General features: G+C 52.0%; 9 protein-coding genes across 9 annotated transcripts; 4 read left to right on the top strand and 5 right to left on the bottom strand.

Annotated features, from left to right (window-relative positions):
- Window positions 1-100: 100 nt before the first annotated feature.
- Window positions 101-1,655, bottom strand: CONPUDRAFT_133327 (MFS general substrate transporter; the record flags this gene model as incomplete). Its single annotated transcript, XM_007777440.1, has 3 exons — window positions 1,357-1,655; window positions 919-1,292; window positions 101-861 (listed from the first exon to the last, which is right to left on the bottom strand). The coding sequence occupies exons 1-3, from the start codon at window positions 1,554-1,556 to the stop codon at window positions 101-103; spliced, it is 1,335 nt and encodes a 444-aa protein (XP_007775630.1). The 5' UTR covers window positions 1,557-1,655.
- Window positions 1,656-2,107: 452 nt separating this feature from the next.
- On the bottom strand, window positions 2,108-3,339 carry CONPUDRAFT_140608 (histone-fold-containing protein). Its single transcript, XM_007777441.1, has 5 exons — window positions 3,157-3,339; window positions 3,020-3,098; window positions 2,953-2,959; window positions 2,777-2,895; window positions 2,108-2,687 (listed from the first exon to the last, which is right to left on the bottom strand). Exons 1-5 carry the CDS (start codon window positions 3,277-3,279, stop codon window positions 2,185-2,187), a joined length of 831 nt encoding a protein of 276 aa, XP_007775631.1. The 5' UTR covers window positions 3,280-3,339; the 3' UTR covers window positions 2,108-2,184.
- A 1,603-nt stretch (window positions 3,340-4,942) lies between these two features.
- On the top strand, window positions 4,943-5,642 carry CONPUDRAFT_78233 (uncharacterized protein; the record flags this gene model as incomplete). Its single annotated transcript, XM_007777442.1, has 3 exons — window positions 4,943-5,049; window positions 5,112-5,189; window positions 5,255-5,642. The coding sequence occupies 3 exons, from the start codon at window positions 4,943-4,945 to the stop codon at window positions 5,640-5,642; spliced, it is 573 nt and encodes a 190-aa protein (XP_007775632.1).
- A 932-nt stretch (window positions 5,643-6,574) lies between these two features.
- On the top strand, window positions 6,575-7,562 carry CONPUDRAFT_67701 (thaumatin-like protein; the record flags this gene model as incomplete). Its single annotated transcript, XM_007777330.1, has 5 exons — window positions 6,575-6,676; window positions 6,736-6,936; window positions 7,006-7,069; window positions 7,128-7,310; window positions 7,366-7,562. 5 exons carry the CDS (start codon window positions 6,575-6,577, stop codon window positions 7,560-7,562), a joined length of 747 nt encoding a protein of 248 aa, XP_007775520.1.
- A 1,162-nt stretch (window positions 7,563-8,724) lies between these two features.
- CONPUDRAFT_160319 (Osmotin thaumatin-like protein) lies at window positions 8,725-9,627 on the top strand (the record flags this gene model as incomplete). Its single annotated transcript, XM_007777443.1, has 4 exons — window positions 8,725-8,826; window positions 8,882-9,137; window positions 9,194-9,376; window positions 9,434-9,627. The coding sequence occupies 4 exons, from the start codon at window positions 8,725-8,727 to the stop codon at window positions 9,625-9,627; spliced, it is 735 nt and encodes a 244-aa protein (XP_007775633.1).
- A 375-nt stretch (window positions 9,628-10,002) lies between these two features.
- On the bottom strand, window positions 10,003-11,207 carry CONPUDRAFT_113683 (uncharacterized protein). The gene is made up of 3 exons (XM_007777444.1): window positions 11,021-11,207; window positions 10,784-10,970; window positions 10,003-10,697 (listed from the first exon to the last, which is right to left on the bottom strand). The coding sequence occupies exons 2-3, from the start codon at window positions 10,949-10,951 to the stop codon at window positions 10,119-10,121; spliced, it is 747 nt and encodes a 248-aa protein (XP_007775634.1). The 5' UTR covers window positions 10,952-10,970; window positions 11,021-11,207; the 3' UTR covers window positions 10,003-10,118.
- Window positions 11,208-11,907: 700 nt separating this feature from the next.
- Window positions 11,908-13,929, bottom strand: CONPUDRAFT_147871 (terpenoid synthase). Its single transcript, XM_007777445.1, has 3 exons — window positions 13,274-13,929; window positions 12,809-13,103; window positions 11,908-12,718 (listed from the first exon to the last, which is right to left on the bottom strand). Exons 1-3 carry the CDS (start codon window positions 13,639-13,641, stop codon window positions 12,353-12,355), a joined length of 1,029 nt encoding a protein of 342 aa, XP_007775635.1. The 5' UTR covers window positions 13,642-13,929; the 3' UTR covers window positions 11,908-12,352.
- Window positions 13,930-15,532: 1,603 nt separating this feature from the next.
- CONPUDRAFT_85983 (uncharacterized protein) lies at window positions 15,533-16,544 on the bottom strand. The gene is made up of 5 exons (XM_007777446.1): window positions 16,397-16,544; window positions 16,235-16,340; window positions 16,101-16,176; window positions 15,912-16,041; window positions 15,533-15,851 (listed from the first exon to the last, which is right to left on the bottom strand). The coding sequence occupies exons 1-5, from the start codon at window positions 16,463-16,465 to the stop codon at window positions 15,714-15,716; spliced, it is 519 nt and encodes a 172-aa protein (XP_007775636.1). The 5' UTR covers window positions 16,466-16,544; the 3' UTR covers window positions 15,533-15,713.
- Window positions 16,545-17,262: 718 nt separating this feature from the next.
- Window positions 17,263-19,118, top strand: CONPUDRAFT_160322 (uncharacterized protein; the record flags this gene model as incomplete). Its single annotated transcript, XM_007777447.1, has 2 exons — window positions 17,263-17,529; window positions 17,601-19,118. The coding sequence occupies 2 exons, from the start codon at window positions 17,263-17,265 to the stop codon at window positions 19,116-19,118; spliced, it is 1,785 nt and encodes a 594-aa protein (XP_007775637.1).
- Window positions 19,119-19,128: the final 10 nt, after the last annotated feature.

Genomic DNA, 19,128 nt, shown 5'->3' on the forward strand with positions numbered 1-19,128 from the left:
ATGTACCACAGCTCCGCAGAGTCAGTTCAGTTTGCGCATTGGTTTATTAGTACTTGTGTAGCGTATATATTTATGAAATCAACGCTCGCTCGTCCGACGATTATGCCCAAACTATTTTTACCCCTGCCCTCAATACACGTGCAGCTGCGATCGACACAGCACCAACAAGAATCAAGATCGCGCAGAACAACTGTGCCTTCCAATACACTCCGTTTTCAATGTCAATCAACGCGCCTGCTACAGGCGTGCCGACCAGCACGCCCAGCCCCGCGGCGGCGAAGCACATCCCCATCCACGTCCCCACACGGGTGAGATCCGGCGTCAGTGACGCAACCGTCGACGCAGGCAGCGACACAAAGGTCCCACTTGTGAAGCCGTATATGATTGAGAACGCGAGAAGCCCGCCCACGTTGTCCACGCCCAGCCACCCGAACGCGAGGATCGCTGACGCAAACGTGCAGGGCAGGATCGTGTTTAGCGGGCCGATGTAGTCCGCGATGAAGTTCGGGATTATACGTCCGAACGTACTTGTCGCGTTGAGGATGGAGAGGAAGTAAAATGCGAGCTCTTCGGAGGCGGTGGTCTTGGAGAGTGCGTAGGAGGAGATGTAAAAGAAGGGGATATATAGGCCCATGAAGCCCATGAAGCACCCGAAAGAGAATAGTAGGAAGGGTACGTTTTTGAAGGCGGATAGGTCGAAGAGCGCGCGGCGCTGGTTTGTTTTCGGAACAACGCGCTGGCGCATGACGGCAAGTGCGATGAGCTGCGTTCCGAGTGCGATAAACCCAATAGCACGGGTCGCCCAGCCGAAGCCCGCAGAGCCGACGAGTTGACGAAATACGATAGGGTATATGACGCCGCCTGCAGTGGTACCTTACATCAGAGCAAACCACGTAAATCATGAGACAAACCACATACCAATACTGCTGCCACTCGCCGAAATACCTACGGCAAAGCTTCTTCTCTTCTTGAAATACGTCGCTACGACCGCGATTGCAGGTGTGAACAACATCCCTGAGCCCAGCCCGAACGCGACTCCCTGAGCGAGTATGATCTGCCAATACTCGGTTGCAATGCTCGTCATCATGACTCCCAGGACCATCAGAATCGACCCGGAGATGGTCAGTGAACGGAAGTAGCCCATATCAAAAAACGGCCCAGTGAGTACGCTGATAACGAGCAGTAGAAACGGCTGCAGCGAGCCGATCCATGAAATCTGTTCTGCACTTTGGGAGGAGAGGAGGGCGCCTTCGTAGTACGTTTGATACGCGCCAAAGGTATTGCAGATGCCCCTACGAACCGGGTTACAAAGGCATGAGCGAATATGTCAGAGATATGCGACGAGAGAACACTCACCAGGTGTTGGCGAATACGAGAAAGGCACCCACGACCTGTAGCCACGCGAGAAGGCCGCCGTCGGGGATGCCATCACCAAGATCACGAGGCTGTGTGCGTTCGACTTCCCCAGCTTCTACGTTCTCGGACCCCGTCTTGGTCTCCTGCTGATGCTTGGACTCATGTTCGTCAGCTAGGGTTGCAATGTCGGCGTTGCTCATGGTGGGGCAAGTGAGAGAGGTGCGCGTGAGCGTGTCGGCTGAATGTTGTGGCTGTAGAGGGTCCAGTAAGAAAGCGAATAACACAGAGGCCGATGCGCCAGAGGGCGTGAGATGACGTCGATGGTGCGGTCCGGTTTGTCTTTATACCATTGCAAGCTGGCACCTTCTGGCACCGCGATTGTCGAGTCGTGAGGACGATTTGCGTGACACGAGGATGACAAAGATCTTAGAAAGCACTTGGCTAAAGGATATCCCGGCCAATAAGCCCTAGAGTCTTGGACTACCTTCTGTCGTTTGACATGAGAAGTAGCGCGCCTCGGAGGACCCGATTTGGCGCGAAACGTTAGCATAGTCATGTGAGAAATTGAATAACATGGCTTTCACAGCATCTTGACGCGATCCTGAATCCGAGGCTGACTCATCCTCGTGTCAGACCTCGGACCCCTCGGTCTTCCTTCGGGGAGGGTATTTCCAGACAACTGGCAGGTGTTTCTCAGGCGTTTTAGGTGACCGGAAGATAGCCCCTGACATCGTGCAATATCTCAAAAGTGGGGTGTGGTGCATTAAGTCTGGTTCGAAAGCGAGTGGGTATACAAATCTGGAATAGAGAGCGTACATTGCAAACTCCTTACTCCACCTCGCCCTCATCTGCATGCACCTCGAGCCTTTTGACGTCCCGCCTCGTCTCCTCTCCCTCAAGCACTATGGCATCCTCCGTCTCACCGCCCTCCACCTCGCCGTCGTCGTCCTCCTCGTCGACACCCTCATCGCCAGGGTCTTCATCTTCCCCGCCAACAAGTTCCGGCTCAACCTCTTCTTCGTACCCGCCCAGTTCCTCGTCCTCCTCGCCAACGTCATCATCCATCTCTTCGTCAGCCCGCTCGCTAGCGCCGCCATTTGGCCCTGATATGCTCATGCCCGAAACGCTCGCGGCCACCTGGTCCGCGTGTACTTGAGTTTTGGCCGTAGTCGACGCTGCCGAAGCCGGAGTGGCGGCAGCCTTCCCCTTCCCCTTTGTCGAAAGCGAAATGGAGAGAGGGGCGGAGTCTTTCGTTTTTGCGGTGGATGAGTTGGCGCCTCGCGCAGAAGCGCCCTTGCGAGACTTGTCTGTTTTGACCGTGTCACGGTAGACTGAGGATGGAACCAGGGTAATGAGGACGAGGGTGGGTGTATGCGCGGTTAGATAGGTGAAAGAGTATTCGGAAGTATGAAGGACGTACTCTGCAGTTCTGCCTGCAGTGGTTCTACCAGGTCTCCGAATTCGATGAGCTCAAGAGCCTTGAGGACATCGGACGCGGAAATGCTTTTGTGTTGCTTTGAGTGGGCGACATCATGAGCGCTGAATGTGGGTCAACAGAGGCTTTAGAAGCGAAAAGATGTGACCTAGGATACATACGTGGCAGCTACAAGTGGCATTTGTATATTATTAGGTTGCAAAGAGAAAACACTGACGACCAACTCACCAAGGTAATTAATGAACACCGTCGAGCCCTTCACCAGCGAAAGCACGGTCTCCTTCTGAAGTTTAGCCGTATCGGGTATCTACATGCGGTTCACATGAGTAGAGGGTTCGATAGATTATATAGAAATGGTAGCTCACTGCAGATTTTGCGATCTTTGTGACGAGCGACTTTGGGAGCTCATAGTTCTGTATACCGTCGGAGACGAGATCTTGTTGAGCCTGAGCTGAGATTGAAGCATTGGCGTTCTCTTTGCGTGGCATGTTACACTGGTCGAAGGATGTCAAGAGTGAAGCGCAGGAGGTCACTGGAGAACAGATGGGCAGAAACAAGGGTTGGATGGGACACGCGGGTCGTTGAGCGCGACACGGGCAATTGCCAGGACGCGCCCTTGCTTTCACCCTCCATTCTCCATTTGGCCTCAATAGCCCCTGAATGTAGGGAAGAGCCTTCGGACTTTGCCGATTTTGCGACTCTCCGCTCTTGTTCGCTGGCGTTACATTAATTGCAACGACGGACCAAGCTCCCTATCCAACGTTCTAGTATCCATTGTGTCTTAATCTCGAGGATACGCGACTCCACCAAACGAGGTCATTGCGCACTCTGGTCGTAACCAGGCACCGGATGTGGTCCATGCTCGCCCAATTACGAAGGTGACTGCCACTCCTCCGTTAAACTGCTGTAAGAAATCATATATCGATTGTTACTTTACCCAAGTCATCTCTCCTTCTTTCTGACCCCCTCCTCGGCTTTCCAATCCTACTTTGTCAATATCCCGCGTTTCATCGTATCTACGACTATGCGGGACATGTTCACCAAACACGCCCTGTACACTTCGTGCAGAGATCAAGGAAAGGAAGCTATCTTTCCTCAAAGAATGGACACCAGCGGAAAATTGTAAGCTTTGACCTCTCTCCTTTCCTAAATCTGACTTTCTATCGAGATATTTCATGTGTCCGGTCCTAGAGTGCAAGCTATCGTTTAAACACGTCGCTGAAATACAAGCTCATTTCGATTCTCAGTAAGACTCGCCACAACTGTTACGCTCCAGCTGGAGTAAGCTAAACAAATATACACTGGTAGTATCAATACTCTAGCCAGCAAACTAGGAATTCACAGTAGTCTACCAAACCACCCTTGGCACTCTGGTCTATCTCTCGACGTCATCAGCCCGAGATTGGAGCTCACTATCTTTGGTACTGGAGAAGATCTCTGCGCGTCTGATCAGTCATTTGGCATCCAACCCGTCAAGGATATTGGCGGTTTCAACCAAACCAGTACCGCGTCCGCTCAGTCACTTCCAGATGTTTCATATCAGTTTAAACAAGAGTTCGAGGAGGGAGAGGTCGACGTGCCGTTGCTCGACTATGCAGAGAAGTACGAGCTGGATAGGTTCGAAGCCTGCCTGTGTCCTGAGCTCATGAAGAAACTGGCGCCTTATGATCCGTTTGACGAGTGGCGTTTCTCCCAGTGGAATTGATGACCATGGCGGTGTCTGGAGATAATGGAGCTTTAACGAGCTGCCATCCATCATTATGTTGTATACCCACGATTATATTCTTAAATCACAGCGATGCTGATTCATAGGGAATCGGGTCCGAACCCGCGATGCCGTAGTGCATCACCAGTGCATCACACTATGCACCGTCACCTCTCCTATCCGCAGGACTACACATGCTGAGACTAAAGCATCTACAAGTCTGAAGGAGCCTCTGGTCCAAGCGCCTGGTCCATGCTCCGAGTATTATGACGCGGTCTCGTCTTGCCAAAGACAAATCATTTTGCGGCTGGCTTGGACCTGCCACGCATCCTATAAACAGCTCGAATGTCGCAGCCGTCGCAGTTTGATATCTTCTCGATCTCTTGTTTAAACCGGCGATAACTTCCTCTAACTCTGTGGTGTTCGACTGATCAAGTCTATCAAAAATGACAGACCCACTCGCAAGCCCTCTGACGAAGTATCAAACATTTACCACTTTCAAGAACCACTACTGGCATAACATCACCTCGAAGCGTACCAAGTCTGGCGAATTGTAAGACTCCTTCCTGACATAGAAGTGCTGTACTTAAGCTACGCATTTATTGCTTCGTTTAGAATCTACCAATGTCCAGATCCATACTGTAAGGTGTCCTCTAGCAGCGCGGACGTTATCAGAGAGCATTTTGAAGCCCAGTAAGTCCCAGTCGCATCAGTCTATAAGTTATTCAGATTACTGACCGAGTCAATGCCTTTTGTAGCATTCAGGAGAGCTATTCAAAGTTAAGTGATGACGAGAGAACGCAAGTACACCGTAGGCATTTGTATACGCCTGCTAGGGTTATGCTACCCATAGCTGAACAGATCGTACACGGCTCGGGGGATGCGCTTTGTGGTCCACCACAGTTCTTCGACCGGGGAGGGCCCATTGATCTCACGAAGACCAGTATTTCATCTCAGGATTCTACAAGCGAACAGCTTAGCGTTCCCATTGACGTCTCGCATAAGTTTGAGGACGAGTTCGAAGAAGGAGAAGTCGACGTGCCAGTGCTGGACTATGCAGACATGTATGAGCTTGAAAGATTCGAAGCTTCTATGTGTCCTGAGATGATGAGCGACCCTTACACTTACGATACCTATGACAGTTGATTAAGCTTTTCGAACTACAATATATGACTGTTGAAAGGGACATAGTAGCGCGTAAAGTTTCATCGGCGCCAAAGATCGGTGCCGGAGCCTGTAGTTCGGTCCTTCAACTTTAAATTTAAGCACCGACAAACTCCAAGCTCCGAAACGCTGTGTGACCGCGAGCGTCTACTCTTCCATCCACTCATCGTCACCACCTCCCTTATCATGTATTGTTGCTGTGTTATCTCTTCCCGGAATGGTGGGTGAGACATTGCGACTCCTTAATCGAGGTATTCAGCTGATAACTTTAGCCCAGCGCTGTCAACCACCATCATGCACAGGAGTTATAAATAACCTCGCCAGCATGTTGTGTCGCGCGGCTCTCGCACGAACTTAACCACGCACCCAATGATCATCACGTCTATCTACGTCCGCGTTTATTTTTGTCGAGGAGCCTCTCAACATCGACAACACGGTGGACCGACGCGAAATACGCGTGCGGGGGTTTACTCTGTTGCTATTTTCGACTTACGCGAAGAGGTAAACCATCGTCTTAAGCGCCGTCGGCGTTCAACTTTGCACTCTAATAACCTTTTTACCTTTCAGGAGATGGGAATACCGACCGTCCGACCTTCCCGGCTGTACCTGATCGTAAAGCGAGCACACAGTTATTACGTCCATGGCGTGCCTTTGTCGCGTTGGCGTGCGGGGAGAGGCTCAAAACTTGCCACCCGCGCAGGTCTGGTGGACTCTGGTCGGCAGCGACAGTGATTTCTGGTGACGTTTTCCGTACCTTTACACGTTGGTAATTCATGTCGGCTTAGGCCCTCTCCCAGACACGCTTTTGGCACGCGAAGGACGAGGTATGTGTAAAAGGCGACGTTGAGCTACGCTCAAATCCTCAGCAAGCTCTTGCCTCTCAGCATCCGCCTCTCTTCGAACCCCTCTCAGAAATGAAGCGCGCCTTCGCCGTCTCTTCCCTCGTCTTCGCCTCTGGTGCGCTCGGGCGCTCCATGACGGTGTACAACGGCTGCCCGTTCACCGTTTGGCCTGGTGTACGCATTGCAATATCCCCCATCGTCTGACATCGTTATCTTACTGATGCTTTCCTTAGATGTACACCGGCTCTGGTGCTGCCCCCAGCTACTCCACCGGCTGGGAGGCTGCCGCGTACACCTCTGTCACCTTCGACGTCCCCGACAACTGGACCGCCGGTCGTATCTGGGGTCGCCGCGACTGCGACTTCAGCACGAACCCTGGCCCCAACTCATGCGTTGATGGTGGCTGCAACGGCGGTCTCGAGTGCACTCAGCCTGTGGGTATTCTATCTCTTAATGTGCTGTTAAGATATGGCGATATCTGACTGGTGATTCTATTCGTATAGGGTGTCCCTCCCGCCTCGCTGGCCGAGTTTACTCTCGACGCTAACGGTGTCGACTACTATGACGGTTGGTTTTTGCGTCCATAACAACGACAAGCGTATGTCTAACGGTTATCGTTCATCAGTTTCTCTCGTCGACGGCTACAACCTCCCCGTCGAGATCACCAACACTGGCGGATGCAGTGTCGCATCGTGCCCTGTCGACCTTGGCCCCAACTGCCCTGCTGCTCTCCAGGGCCCCTACGACTCCACCGGCTTCCCCGTCGGATGCAAGTCCGCCTGCGATGCTAACTTGGACGGCGACCCGTGTACGTTTTTAATGCTCTCCATGTGATGTTCGCGTTGGCTGATCCGCATCTCCAGCCAACTCTGCCAACTGCTGCTCTGGCCAGTACGACACGGCTGCGACGTGCCCGCCGTCTGGCGTTGCATACTACAGCTACTTCAAGGACAACTGCCCGAACTCGTACTGCTACGCGTACGACGAGAGCTCCGGCACGGCGCTCTGGACTTGCTCGTCCATGCCTGACTACACCGTCACTTTCTGCCCTGCCTCTTAAAGCGATGCTTAATGATGTTGTAGAAATGTAGTGCTTGTTGTACTTTGGGTTTTTGGTGGAATAAGAATTGGGTTTTATGTCTGTATGCACGAGTACAAAGTAGACAGAATTTGGTGTTGATCAAACTGAGCTACGGTATATCATTCGCTTGCAACTCGCTTTCATGAATTCATCCATATGTTATACATATATCAGAGCCAATGCTACTTATTTCTAGGATCACGAAATATAGTCCATAATACTTAGCGAGACTTTAGTACATTCATCCTACTTTTCGTTGTGACTACGCTCTGAATGCTGTAGGGAAATCTCTCTGACCCAAGTGTTATAAGGCAACCGTGTGTGCGCACCTAGTTGCGCACATCCGAGGCCCGAGACCGAAAGCGGAAGAAGCCGTCTGTACCTTGAACTCCGCCAAACACGGCGCTTCAAGTAGTTCTGTCATTCTGTTTGTCCATGCACAATCCTCCTAGCATGCTCGCCCAGGCGAGTTGCCACGGAAAGTTGATGCATGTCAACTTAGTTGTCAAGTTCTGCGTTGTATGTTCTGGCAAGCCGCTACACAAATTGAACATTCAGCCTTCTTGTGTTAAACGGCTCACCTGATGTTTTTAGTTCTGCTCTAAGGCTAGTTACCATCAAGCATAGCCTGAGCCGAGAATCGGTACTCTTCAAGTCACATTACCCACACATCAACCAAATGTCGATAATGTAGCTGGCGTGGGTCTATCAAGATAAAGTATCGGGGTACCGTAGCGGCTGATATTGGCTCTCTCATGGGTAAAACAGGGGATTATAACCATCCTTCACAGCGTCCCCGTCCACAACGGCAAGAACGTCAGCCACAATCATATTTCAGGGGAGTTCTTCCCGAAACCATGAGTGTTGTTGGAGAGGGACCAGCATCACATACATCACATCCTGTGCGTACCTCGAATCGTGTTCATGTGCGAGGAGAAGATCAGATGCTGTTGCATGCGTTGCTCTCAGCAGGAAGAGGTAGATTCAAAACGCTTGGCGATGTTTCTCGTGCCTTGATTCGTGGCAGATACTGAATAGACCACGATCCAGGCACATACAGGCCGGACAGAGAATAAAAGCAAGGAGATCAACCGCGTTGATATCACTGTCCCCCCTTCTTTCTCTAACAAACACTCAAAACATGAACTATGCAATCAAACTCTCGCTGTTTGCCTTTGTATCTGATACGATTGCACGCTCTGTGACAGTGCAGAACAACTGTTCATTTACTATCTGGCCAGCCGTAAGTGATCAACGCTGTATGTTGTATATTTCACCCTGATGAATAGTTCTCCCAGATGTACACCGAAACCGGTGCAGCACCCAGTTATGCAACCGGTTGGGAGGCTCCCCCCGACACGCAAGTTACGTTTGACGCACCTACCGGTTGGCGTGGCCGCATCTGGGGCCGACGCGACTGTGATTTTAGTACCAGCACTGGTGCATGCATCGATGGTGGCTGCGATGGTGGTCTCGAGTGCTCAGGGCCCGGCTCTGCTCCCGCTACGCTGGCTGAGTTTGCCCTTGATTCAGATGAGCAAGACTATGTAGATGGTGAGCTTCAATATACCTTTTCACTGTCCTACCAATCTTATCATACTGGCGGGAAGTCTCCGTTGTCGATGGTTTTAACCTTCCGTTGGAAATTACCGACTCCGCCAACTGCGGTACTCCCAGCTGTCCGGTCGACCTCAATACCAACTGTCCTGAACCTCTTCAAGGGCCTTTTGACTCCTCTGGTGCCCCTATTGGTTGTATGTCCGCATGTGAAGCCAAAATCTCAGGGGACCCTTGTGCGTACAATGCTTATTTGCGAACGTGCGCTAACGCTATTCAATTTGTCACTCTAGCGAACTCGCCCGATTGCTGTACCGGCAATTACAGTACGCCCGCCACATGCCCACCGTCCGGTGTGCAGTACTTCAGCTACTTCAAGGGGAACTGCCCTAACGCGCTAGCTTACGTGTATGACGAAGGATCGACGGCACTCTGGGTTTGCGCTTCCAAGCCCGAGTATACCGTCACTTTTTGTCCCGCATCCTGAAAACGGATGTGTTTGCACTAGCTTTCAAACAGTGCCTTGTGCGGATCCGCTCTTCCTCCCTCACACATGATTCACATGAGAAGCAGGGCTGCCCTTTCTTAGAATATCTTGTCAATCTGTACAGATACTAAAAGACATTACCTGCTGCATGTATCCTCAGCTAAGACGTGTTTAGCTTGCCGTGGCTTGTTTTCATGTGGAATACATCAGCACACTGAGACCCTAACACAACCACTTGTGTAGAGTTTACAGCAGCGTATACTAAGTAGGGTAATTTGCAAATGCACAGGAGACAGAAGACACCGTATAGTATAGCACTAGCATAAGAACGAGAACAAGAAGGCGGAAACCTGAGCAAACTTTCGTCCCAAATGTTACAAAGATCACAAATTTACATACTCCATTGGTGTAACTGGTGCTTGTCATGCGCTTGACTGATGTTCTTCGTTCTTATCAAATGGCGTGAAGGACCAATAGCCTACGTACTTGACTTAATAAACTCCAGGAATCAATCTGTACTTCACTCTCTTTGCAAACACCTCCCATTCCGTCCCAAAATGCCTATGCAGAAAGCTGTCTTCCACCGGTAGCCGCATCATAAACATCCTTGTTATACCAGCGACTGAAACCCCCCACGTGAGGACAATACCCGCTCTCACCACCAGCAGTGCATCCGCCTCACGCAGCCATGAACCAGTCCCTGCGCTCAATCCACTGCCGGTGGCGGAGTCAGGAGCAGCGTGCATGAGAGCGATACCCGCCATTTGCAGCCACGCAAATGTGTAGCTCGGGTGCCGAACCCACGAATAAGGTCCAGACGTGACAAGCGAATGGTCCTTGAGCACGCCGATGTTGAACGTGAATTGCTTCCCGAGTGCACGAAAGCATTGCACGCGGGCAACGCCACCGAGGATGGCAAGAATGGAGCCTGTGATGTAGAGGGTCGATGGAACTGGCGTCAGAACATTATACCCAAGTATGGACAGGATTTTAGAGGAGTAGGGTGAGGAGGAATATGAGAGAGCGAGGGCAATGAGCGCCTCGGCAATGGCCGGGACTACGATTGCGTACTGTCATAGTCATTTATGTAAGCATGACATCAACCCACAAACAAACAAAATAGACACATTGGAGGACTACGGGAGAAAGAACCTACTTTGCCCAGCGGGACAAGTACCCGAACGGTGAGATTGTCAAATGAAGGCTTTTGGAAACTACTCGTCGTCAGCGACTTATGCGTCGATTGAGGCGGATTCGGACTAGTAGACGATATATAGTAGGCTGTCACTGCCGCCAGCTGTAGACATGCCTTTATCCATGCCATACTAGGTAGCGAGAGTGCTCTTCAGGCTATGAGATGAGATAGGTGGTGGCAATGTGGAAGTATACTCACTCGTTCCTTATGTAGGCCACAAACCCGGGCACAAGACTTGTCCAGAATTGTATAGAGTTTGATATTGGGTATAGGATTCGACTATCGAGTAATGTTCCCACCGCCCGTTGAAGGCGTTGATGAGTTGTTAGAACCTGAGTTCCTAGGCCCTAGAAGTTGTAGTATAAGCGAATGAGTCGGGGGAAAGTAGACCTCTCGCGCAAGCTGAGGGTATACAGCAGGTCGCCGGGCTGGAGAAAAAGGACGAGAGACTCGGCTCGTCCGCGCTGCCATTTCAATCATCTCCTTCTTCTATCCTTCCACTTCTCCCACGGCTCCACTTCTTTTCTTCTCCCGAGGATCCCGAGCTATAGCCGAAGCGGTGCAGCACAGCATTATACGAGACAAAGAGACTGGGCGCCTCCACCCGAGGACCGCCAGACTGAGTTCAGGACATGCAGCGAAAGGTCTGAGTCGTTAGGGCCGACACCTTTGATGCTATGGTATCATCAGGCGGGCATTTACGATGTAGTACTACTCTTCTGTTGAGGGGCTCGCATGGTGTGGCGCTGTGGTCTTTATATCAACACGCGAAAGTCCCTGATTGAGATCTTCTATGTTTACACTGATGTTCAGGAATTGATGGGCACCCTCTACATCAACACCAATTCCCTGCACCAGAAAAATCATACGACTATCAAGCTATTTCTCTGATTTAGTTGCTCATAAGAGCGTTCAAAGAGGGCCGACGCCCTGGAAGATGCCGGCCGGCCGCCGCTGACGCGATGAAGCTTTTGCGTCATCGGTTTTGAAACATTAGACCGAGGCTCCAGTGTCCAACTGTAACCGTAACTGTAACGGTAAGTGTCCAATCAACGTTGTTCAAGTAATAGATACAGGGAGGGTAAATAACTGGTATGACAACTGCATGCGTTGAGGTAATGTGGGGAGTATTCAGTGTATAAGCGTGCGGAATGAAGGAAGTCCAAAGGGAGGCAGAGGTATCTGTATGTGTGTGATTGTGCTGTGACTGATGAGTAAATAAGGGCGAAAAGCAGAGCAAATATGATGAGCGGAGAGGAAGGAGGGTCGTAAGAGGTCGTCTAATATCTACGGAGAAAGGGGCGAGAGTGGGATGAGGTAGACGGAAAAGAAATACACAATGATGTTTAATTAGCGCAAAAAGCGCAGAGAACGTCCGAACGCCGAATTTTGAGTTCGGGGAAAGATCCCCGATGATATTCCCTCTGCAGAACCACTATTAACGTGGTTTGAGGTGCTGGTATTGACCGAAGGTGCGGTTTAAGATTGGTGACAGTCATAAGGCGACATGTCGTTTGCAGTCAACCTGACCTACGCCGGCTGCGCATCTTCGAGGAACACCCACCCGAATGCCCTTACCTCGGGCCCTTTGTGGCCGAGATAGCGCCCACTTTCGTACATCCAATTGACGCTCCCAGCGATGATGTCCCTGAGCCCGTGAACATACGCGTCCGCGTCTGCTCGGATTGCGTCCTCGCTACCCGAAGCCGATGAGAGGGAGGCAAGCGTGGATGGAAGTAGGCGCTCTGTGGCGAGGAAAGCGGCGACGGCGTCGCGTATAAGCTGCCCGGCATGGTTAAGGGCGCCGGCGAGAGTCAGGTCTTTTTCGGCGCGAAGGACAGTGAGTAGAGTTGGGGAAGAAGGAGAGGGGTGGGTGCGCGGGAGGGCGATTATATCCTGTGTGTATGCGGTTCGTTAGCGTTGACTGGGAGAGAACACGGGGAGAGGCCAAGAACAGAGAGGAGGGATGTGGAAAAGACGACTCACCTCACACCAAGCGACGATGTCCACGGTATACTCTGCCAGTTTATCCAGCACGCTCCGCACACCCATATCCGTAGGCAGAGCGATGCCCATCGCATGCTCCAGCATGAGCGCGAGCAAACGTGCACCGGACGCATCTCGCCGAAGCGGGACGAATGATTCGAGATCCGGCGTGATGCCCGCCTTGAAGTCCGCTGCGAGGCGCGCGCGAGATAGACGGTAGGCGCGTTGGGTGGAACACAGACGGATGTACCACGCCGGGCTGCGCATCGCGCTGCGGGCCAGGGGTTCGGCCATTCTGTTTTCGAGTCCAATCAGAAGGGTTGCGTTGCATGAGGCGATCATCCGTTGTGATAGGGGGATGTGCGTGAAATGGGGCGAGGAGATCGTGATAGGCATGAGGCGTATAATTAGCACAATGGGCGGACGCGATGGGATAGGGGGGAAGGAGTGGAATACAGCACGTACAGCGCGAATGGATCCCGCTTACGATCCCCGTCGGCCACAGGATTCTGCTTGAACGTCTCTTCAACGTCCAGCACGAGCAGGCTCAGATAGTCCGTCGCGATGCGTAGCTGCGGTGCGTCCGCCCTCGGAAAGCACACCGAGGCCCATAAACCAATCCTGAGGGCGCGCCAAGTACAACCATTACGAGTCTTCCACTCTACGTCCGAAGAGTTCGCTGGTTCAGCGGACGTGGGCGGAAGGAGACCGACGTCGGCGAGCCATGCCTCGGAGCCGAGGGTGACAGATTTGCATTGTCGATTGGCGTTGAGTTCGAACGCGGAGGTAAGGGAGAGGAGGTCGGGAAGCTGCACGCTCGTGGTCTTAGGCATTGGTGGTTGACGGGTACTGCAGCGTGTTTAAGATATGTCTGTGTTGATAGATGTGGGTGCTTGTATGCGCCGAAGATGAGGTCCCCAAATGAACGAGAAGCAGGGAGGTGAGGCGAAGGAACCGAAAGGAAGTGAGACAAAGATGAAGATGAAATAGAGGGAACGATCGAGAGAGAGAGAAGAGGGAAGAGAGCTAAAATCGAGCGTCAGACAAAAGTGAAGGTAAGAAAGAAAAGACGCAGGTCTCCGGCGTCGCAGATACACATGGCCGGGGCGATATGAGCGGCCACAGAACGTATGGCCCTTGGAGCTTGCACGGCGAACTCTGGCAAGGATGCAGATTCATTTCCGCCCCCTATGCTGACTCAGCTGACATCGGCTGACACTTGTATCCTTTTGAGGCAGCAGCACAGCCATCTGCCTTCCCGCGGCACGTCAATCTACATCCGCATGCGGCGCGTCCGCCGAGTGCGCATTCACTTTTCGACCAAAACGTGCTCACTGTGAGGCTGCAATGACCTCGTTGTTCCACCTGAAAGCCGGAATCTTTAGGTGGCTCTACTTACTATAAGTCAAGAAAAGCTTCACCTCGACGACCTCACAGGTTGGAAAACCGGGGCGCCTTGAACGTGAATCCAGTCCGGGGGTGCCATTCCGTTCTTTCCATCAGCTGTCAGCACTTCGAGAAATGGATGTTGACTTTTGACACGTTACGTCAGGTTTTCAGCCAACTAGCAAATGGTCCTGCTTCTCGTCCGACACCGGCGGGGCTCGGGCGGACGTCTTAGTCGGTCAGTTGACGTGCCGAAGAACGTTGAGATTGAGAATCACAGTCGACCCTGAGCGAGATTGACCACGTCGGCCTCGACGGGGATGAGACGGCGCTGACATCTTGCAAAGTCATCAACGCGAAAACGTTGCCCCGATAAAAGTATTATGACTCTACGATACGATAAATGAGCGAACATAGCTATAGTGCTATAAATTAATTACAATAAAACGAATTTCGCTACACTAATCCAAAGCCATCTGAAGGCGATCAATAGTAACTGCACATAGAGTAGTGGTGGATAGACCCTGGGGAAGAAGAAGAGCACTGTCGATCCATCGACGGTTAAACAGAGGGTTATTAGGATGGACTGCGTAAGCTAGCGAGTGGAACACTCTATAATGGTCTTTTGGCGGTGCGTCATCACCAGCCGATCTGTCGTCCGAAAGCCGCAACCTGGGCAAACATGTGAGGAAGGCGTTCTGTTCCTGTGAGGTTCGTCATCAGGATGGGGTCGCAATATGCTATTGATAGATTCTTCAAATTGTCACTCACCAAATACTCGAAATTGTCGATCTGCAATACATGGAAGCCTTGTTGTGGATATTCACGGATACAACCGTTGAGGTAGAGCAATGTTAGGAAACCGTATGTTAGGCCGTAAGCCGATGTATGTTGGGAGAAGGACGAGTGGTAGAGATTAACTTACTCCGACTCATGATGATGCATGATAAGCTACATCGTTATATACCCCTCAGAGTGGTCAGGATCGTCCCACTGGCACGTGTAGAGGTTCAAAGCCACGCGGTGGCCTGCATGACAACAGTCACAAGGGCAAGATCGGTGGGCACGGTAGTGTACGACACAGCCACGAGGACGACCGGGCAACATCATACTGACGCTCGTCGCCTTCGGGATGCAGAGCAGACTTGGAACAGACTTCTGGTATAGTTGCCTTCAAGTTTGTGCCACCTTTTTACACGTACCGCTGGAAGTCTCGAATATGTGGAGGTGCATCTTGCAGCCGTCTTTACCTTTGGAAGAAACAAGATGCCTTCAATCGCGGGAAGAACGTAGAACAACTCTCGTGTTCACATTACTTTGACCACTCTGTTGTTAGGAGCGATGAATAGGCCTTCTACTCCGTCAACTTGGATTACAATATTATAGGTAGGCTTTGTCATGTCGACCTACTTGGCTCGTGTTGACGACGAGAAGGCCGGAAGTGCTGTATTTCTGTTGGCAGAGAAAATACGGAGATACTCAGGGTTGGTATACGGTCTGTACACGTACGAGGGGGGACTCATGATGACGGCGGTGGTGGGATGATGATCTCCATATTCCCTTCAAACCAGACGGGAGTAATCTTGATAAACGAGATGTGCCATGGGTTACCTCCTCCAGAAACCTCCTCTTTTCGAAGCTCGAAGTCGTAGATTTGCTGTGATCAAGAAATAAAGAGGATCAGTGCGGGCCCGCACACGAGCAAGATATGACGCACCCCGTTTTGCAGCAGCTTATCACCCTTCACATTCTCCCTATGCATCGTGACCATCGTGCTCCCTTGCGCCTTTGCGGTGGTTGGGGGCGGTACGTCTGCGGCTGGCTGTGGTAGCTCTGCAAGGAGGCACCTGTGTGACGATCAGCGTTAGAAGTCCGACTCCATGCAGGAAGCAACACGAGGGAGTACGTGGTGAGGTGATGCGCGTTATCTATGAATCCCATCATTCCTTTCCATGCACTGACGTGATCTCGAGGCGTCGGTGCTATGTAGAGCGCAAAACGATGAACAAACAAAGAGAATGAAAAGGAGCGGATGCTCACTTTGAGGCTCTCCGCCAGCGAGCGCGGTGTAATCGATCGACAGCCCTTCTTTCACCAAGACCTCGCGCAATGTACCTTCGTAGTTTCTACGATCGGCGTAGAGGGCCTAGCGAGCAAGCACAGAATAAGTCTGAGCGTAGAAAATAATAGGACCTTACACACCATCTTAGTGATCGTGTCGTGGATATTGGCACGGTCGAGGAGGTACTGCTCGATTGTATAGCCCAGCATGTTTGAGCGAAGGAGTCATCTGCCTTGGGCAGCGTCGGCCAGCATCGGCCATCGCCTCAGATCTGCCAGTGACATGTCGGCAGAATCGTCGAGTTGCAAGATATGGATCCAGCAGTGATCCAGCACTACGCAGCCGGTGGCTGTGTGGACGGCAGCGGACTCCGAATTGGGCAGGTTTGCCCCTGTCGGTGCCTCCTCCGATGCCATCCCGTCGGATAGTTCCGGAGTTCCTCGGCGGTGCCGGCGCCCTAGTCTTTACGGAACACCTAAGCTTATTCGCGTCCTTCTCCCATGCATTCATTCATTCTAAACTCGAGCCGGATTTTGGCCAGATGAGGATGTCTCGTAACGAACGTGGTAACCAAAACTCACTCAGGTATGTCAGAATTGACCTTCTGCCCACCCGAGACGAATCTCCTTGGTCCATCGATTGCATTGGCCCAGACCTGTACCAGGCCTGTGAAAACCATACATTTCCAACAGCGTAAAGGCTGAGTACATCACCGGTACTCACCTCGTCATCATCGATCCATGCTCATGGTCCAAAGCGTTGTGAACACCAATTCATTATACCAAAGATGGTCCCGAGGTTATCAGGGTACTAGTTTATGAGCCGACCGCAAAGCTCCTTTCATATAGGAGTAGGATTCGCCGTCCTCTGCTTCTTGGTACCCCCCGTTCTGATTCATGCCGACTCGGGTTTCAATCTCCTTCAAAAGAAGTGCGTGGTTCCTGTACGACTCCATCTCCGGACGCTTATCCTCTACAGCACCTATCGTTACTCCCTTGCACCAATCATGCACCTCTGTCTCCAGCTCCACGAGATCCTCGACGTCATCCTTGAGTACATCCCTGACAACTCATCGCTCGCGCCACTCGCCCGCGTATGCAAGGCATTCAAGGATCCTGTGCTCGATGTGCTGTACGCAGAGATGGACTTTGACACCCTGCTGATGACCGTCGACCCCAAGCTGTGTGGATGGGAGTTTCGCATGGTCCATCTAGACATTGGCACCGGTGCTGATAGTGGCGCACGTCATCAGGGTGCAATTGATGTCTGGCGGGTAAGTACCTTACCATACCGGTACTGAAGTAAAAGTGGTGCTGACTCTAGATATTCTTGGACGTCAAGCAGACACTCGAGTTTAAACGGAGGTTGTCAAGCCGTGACTGGGACATACTCCTACCCTATGCCGCACGCGTCAAGAAGCTCTCATATCCTTGCTCTTCACGCAAAGCTGGGCGGGTCCGCTCAAATATTGGTCGTGCCCTTTCTCCGTGTCCCGTACCATGCCTTTTCCCGAAATTGAAGAAATTACAAATCCTGCTGCACGACGATATGGTATCATCCCTACCCCTATTTAGCGGCCATTCTCTCCAGGAGCTCATAGTAGACGACGAACTGGAGAACATTTCATCTGGTTCAGCTATTCAACGCATGACGTTGGATTGTCCATTCGTGAACAGCTTTGCTTATTCGCAAATCTATCGCAGAGCTAAGAGGTCGTGTGCCTCAGCGATATTCCCCGACGTTTTTTCGCAATGGAGCTGCCTCAAATCTCTGGACTGCAAGGAACTTGACAAACAGACTCTCGAGGTACTTCCGCATCTATCCAACCTTCGGACCTTGCATCTTTGTCTAAACCCGAACGATCCATGGCTACTTGATGGTACACAATCATATCTTCGGTGTCTCGATGAGCTCCACATTCGTGCCGATTCGTACAAGACTTGTGCCAGCGCCATCGCACTCCTGTTCTCTCAACGCCAGCTTTCCTGCTCATCATATTCACCGGCGTCCTACGTCACCACTGCTCCCCTTGACAACGATCCACCCGACCTTTCCCACCCCCGCGTGCGCAGCCTTTACATCACCATCACTCCGACATTCGGCATGCTCACGCAGCACAAATCCCAAGGCGCCCCACCATCGCATCTCTCGCTCACTCCCCTCTCCGACGCGCTAGCCGAGTTCATAGCCCCTGATGCGCTCACGCACCTACGCATCGAGAACAAGTCCGCATACACAAGCTACAGCGCGCTCTTCGATGAGCCAACGGGGCTCGAGCGCCTTTCGCGCACGTTCGGCCGCATCGAACGCATGGATCTCGTTCTCTCCCCCAAGGCAGCACTTGATATGGGCGCAGAGCGGGTGATTGCGGTGCTTGGCGCGTGGCCATGTCTAAAGCGTGCGCATCTCCGCCTGCGCGATGCGCTTGGGCTGAAGGATATGGGCCATGTGCTGGGGGTGTGTCCGAGGATGGAATGGATGGATGTGAACGTTGTTGTGCGGGCACGAGATGTGGGCGGTGCGGGTGGCAATGGGCTACTAATTGGTGCACCGAACCTAGACTCACAGCTCACGCACGTGTGGATGGACTGGGAGGCCGATGGGCTTGAACGGCCTAGCCAAAGTGTACCTACGGATCTCGTTTCACCTACGGCGTGTCTCTTGAAGGGGACGATGCCATGTTTACAATGTGTCGGACACAGGTACGTGGAGCGCGGGAGGGTTAGATATCAGTCACTAGAGGACTTTGAGAATAACCTTCAAAAGGCTGGTCATATGACCTCATCGGCATCTTACATTCCTTGTCAGTCGTTATCCCCGTGGTGCGCGGTGCTGGAGGAGGTTAGTAGATTACGGCTTTAGGCAAACCCCT

The sequence above is a fragment of the Coniophora puteana genome (genome assembly GCF_000271625.1).
Source record: "Coniophora puteana RWD-64-598 SS2 unplaced genomic scaffold CONPUscaffold_21, whole genome shotgun sequence".
Taxonomy (NCBI): Eukaryota; Fungi; Basidiomycota; class Agaricomycetes; order Boletales; family Coniophoraceae; genus Coniophora; species Coniophora puteana.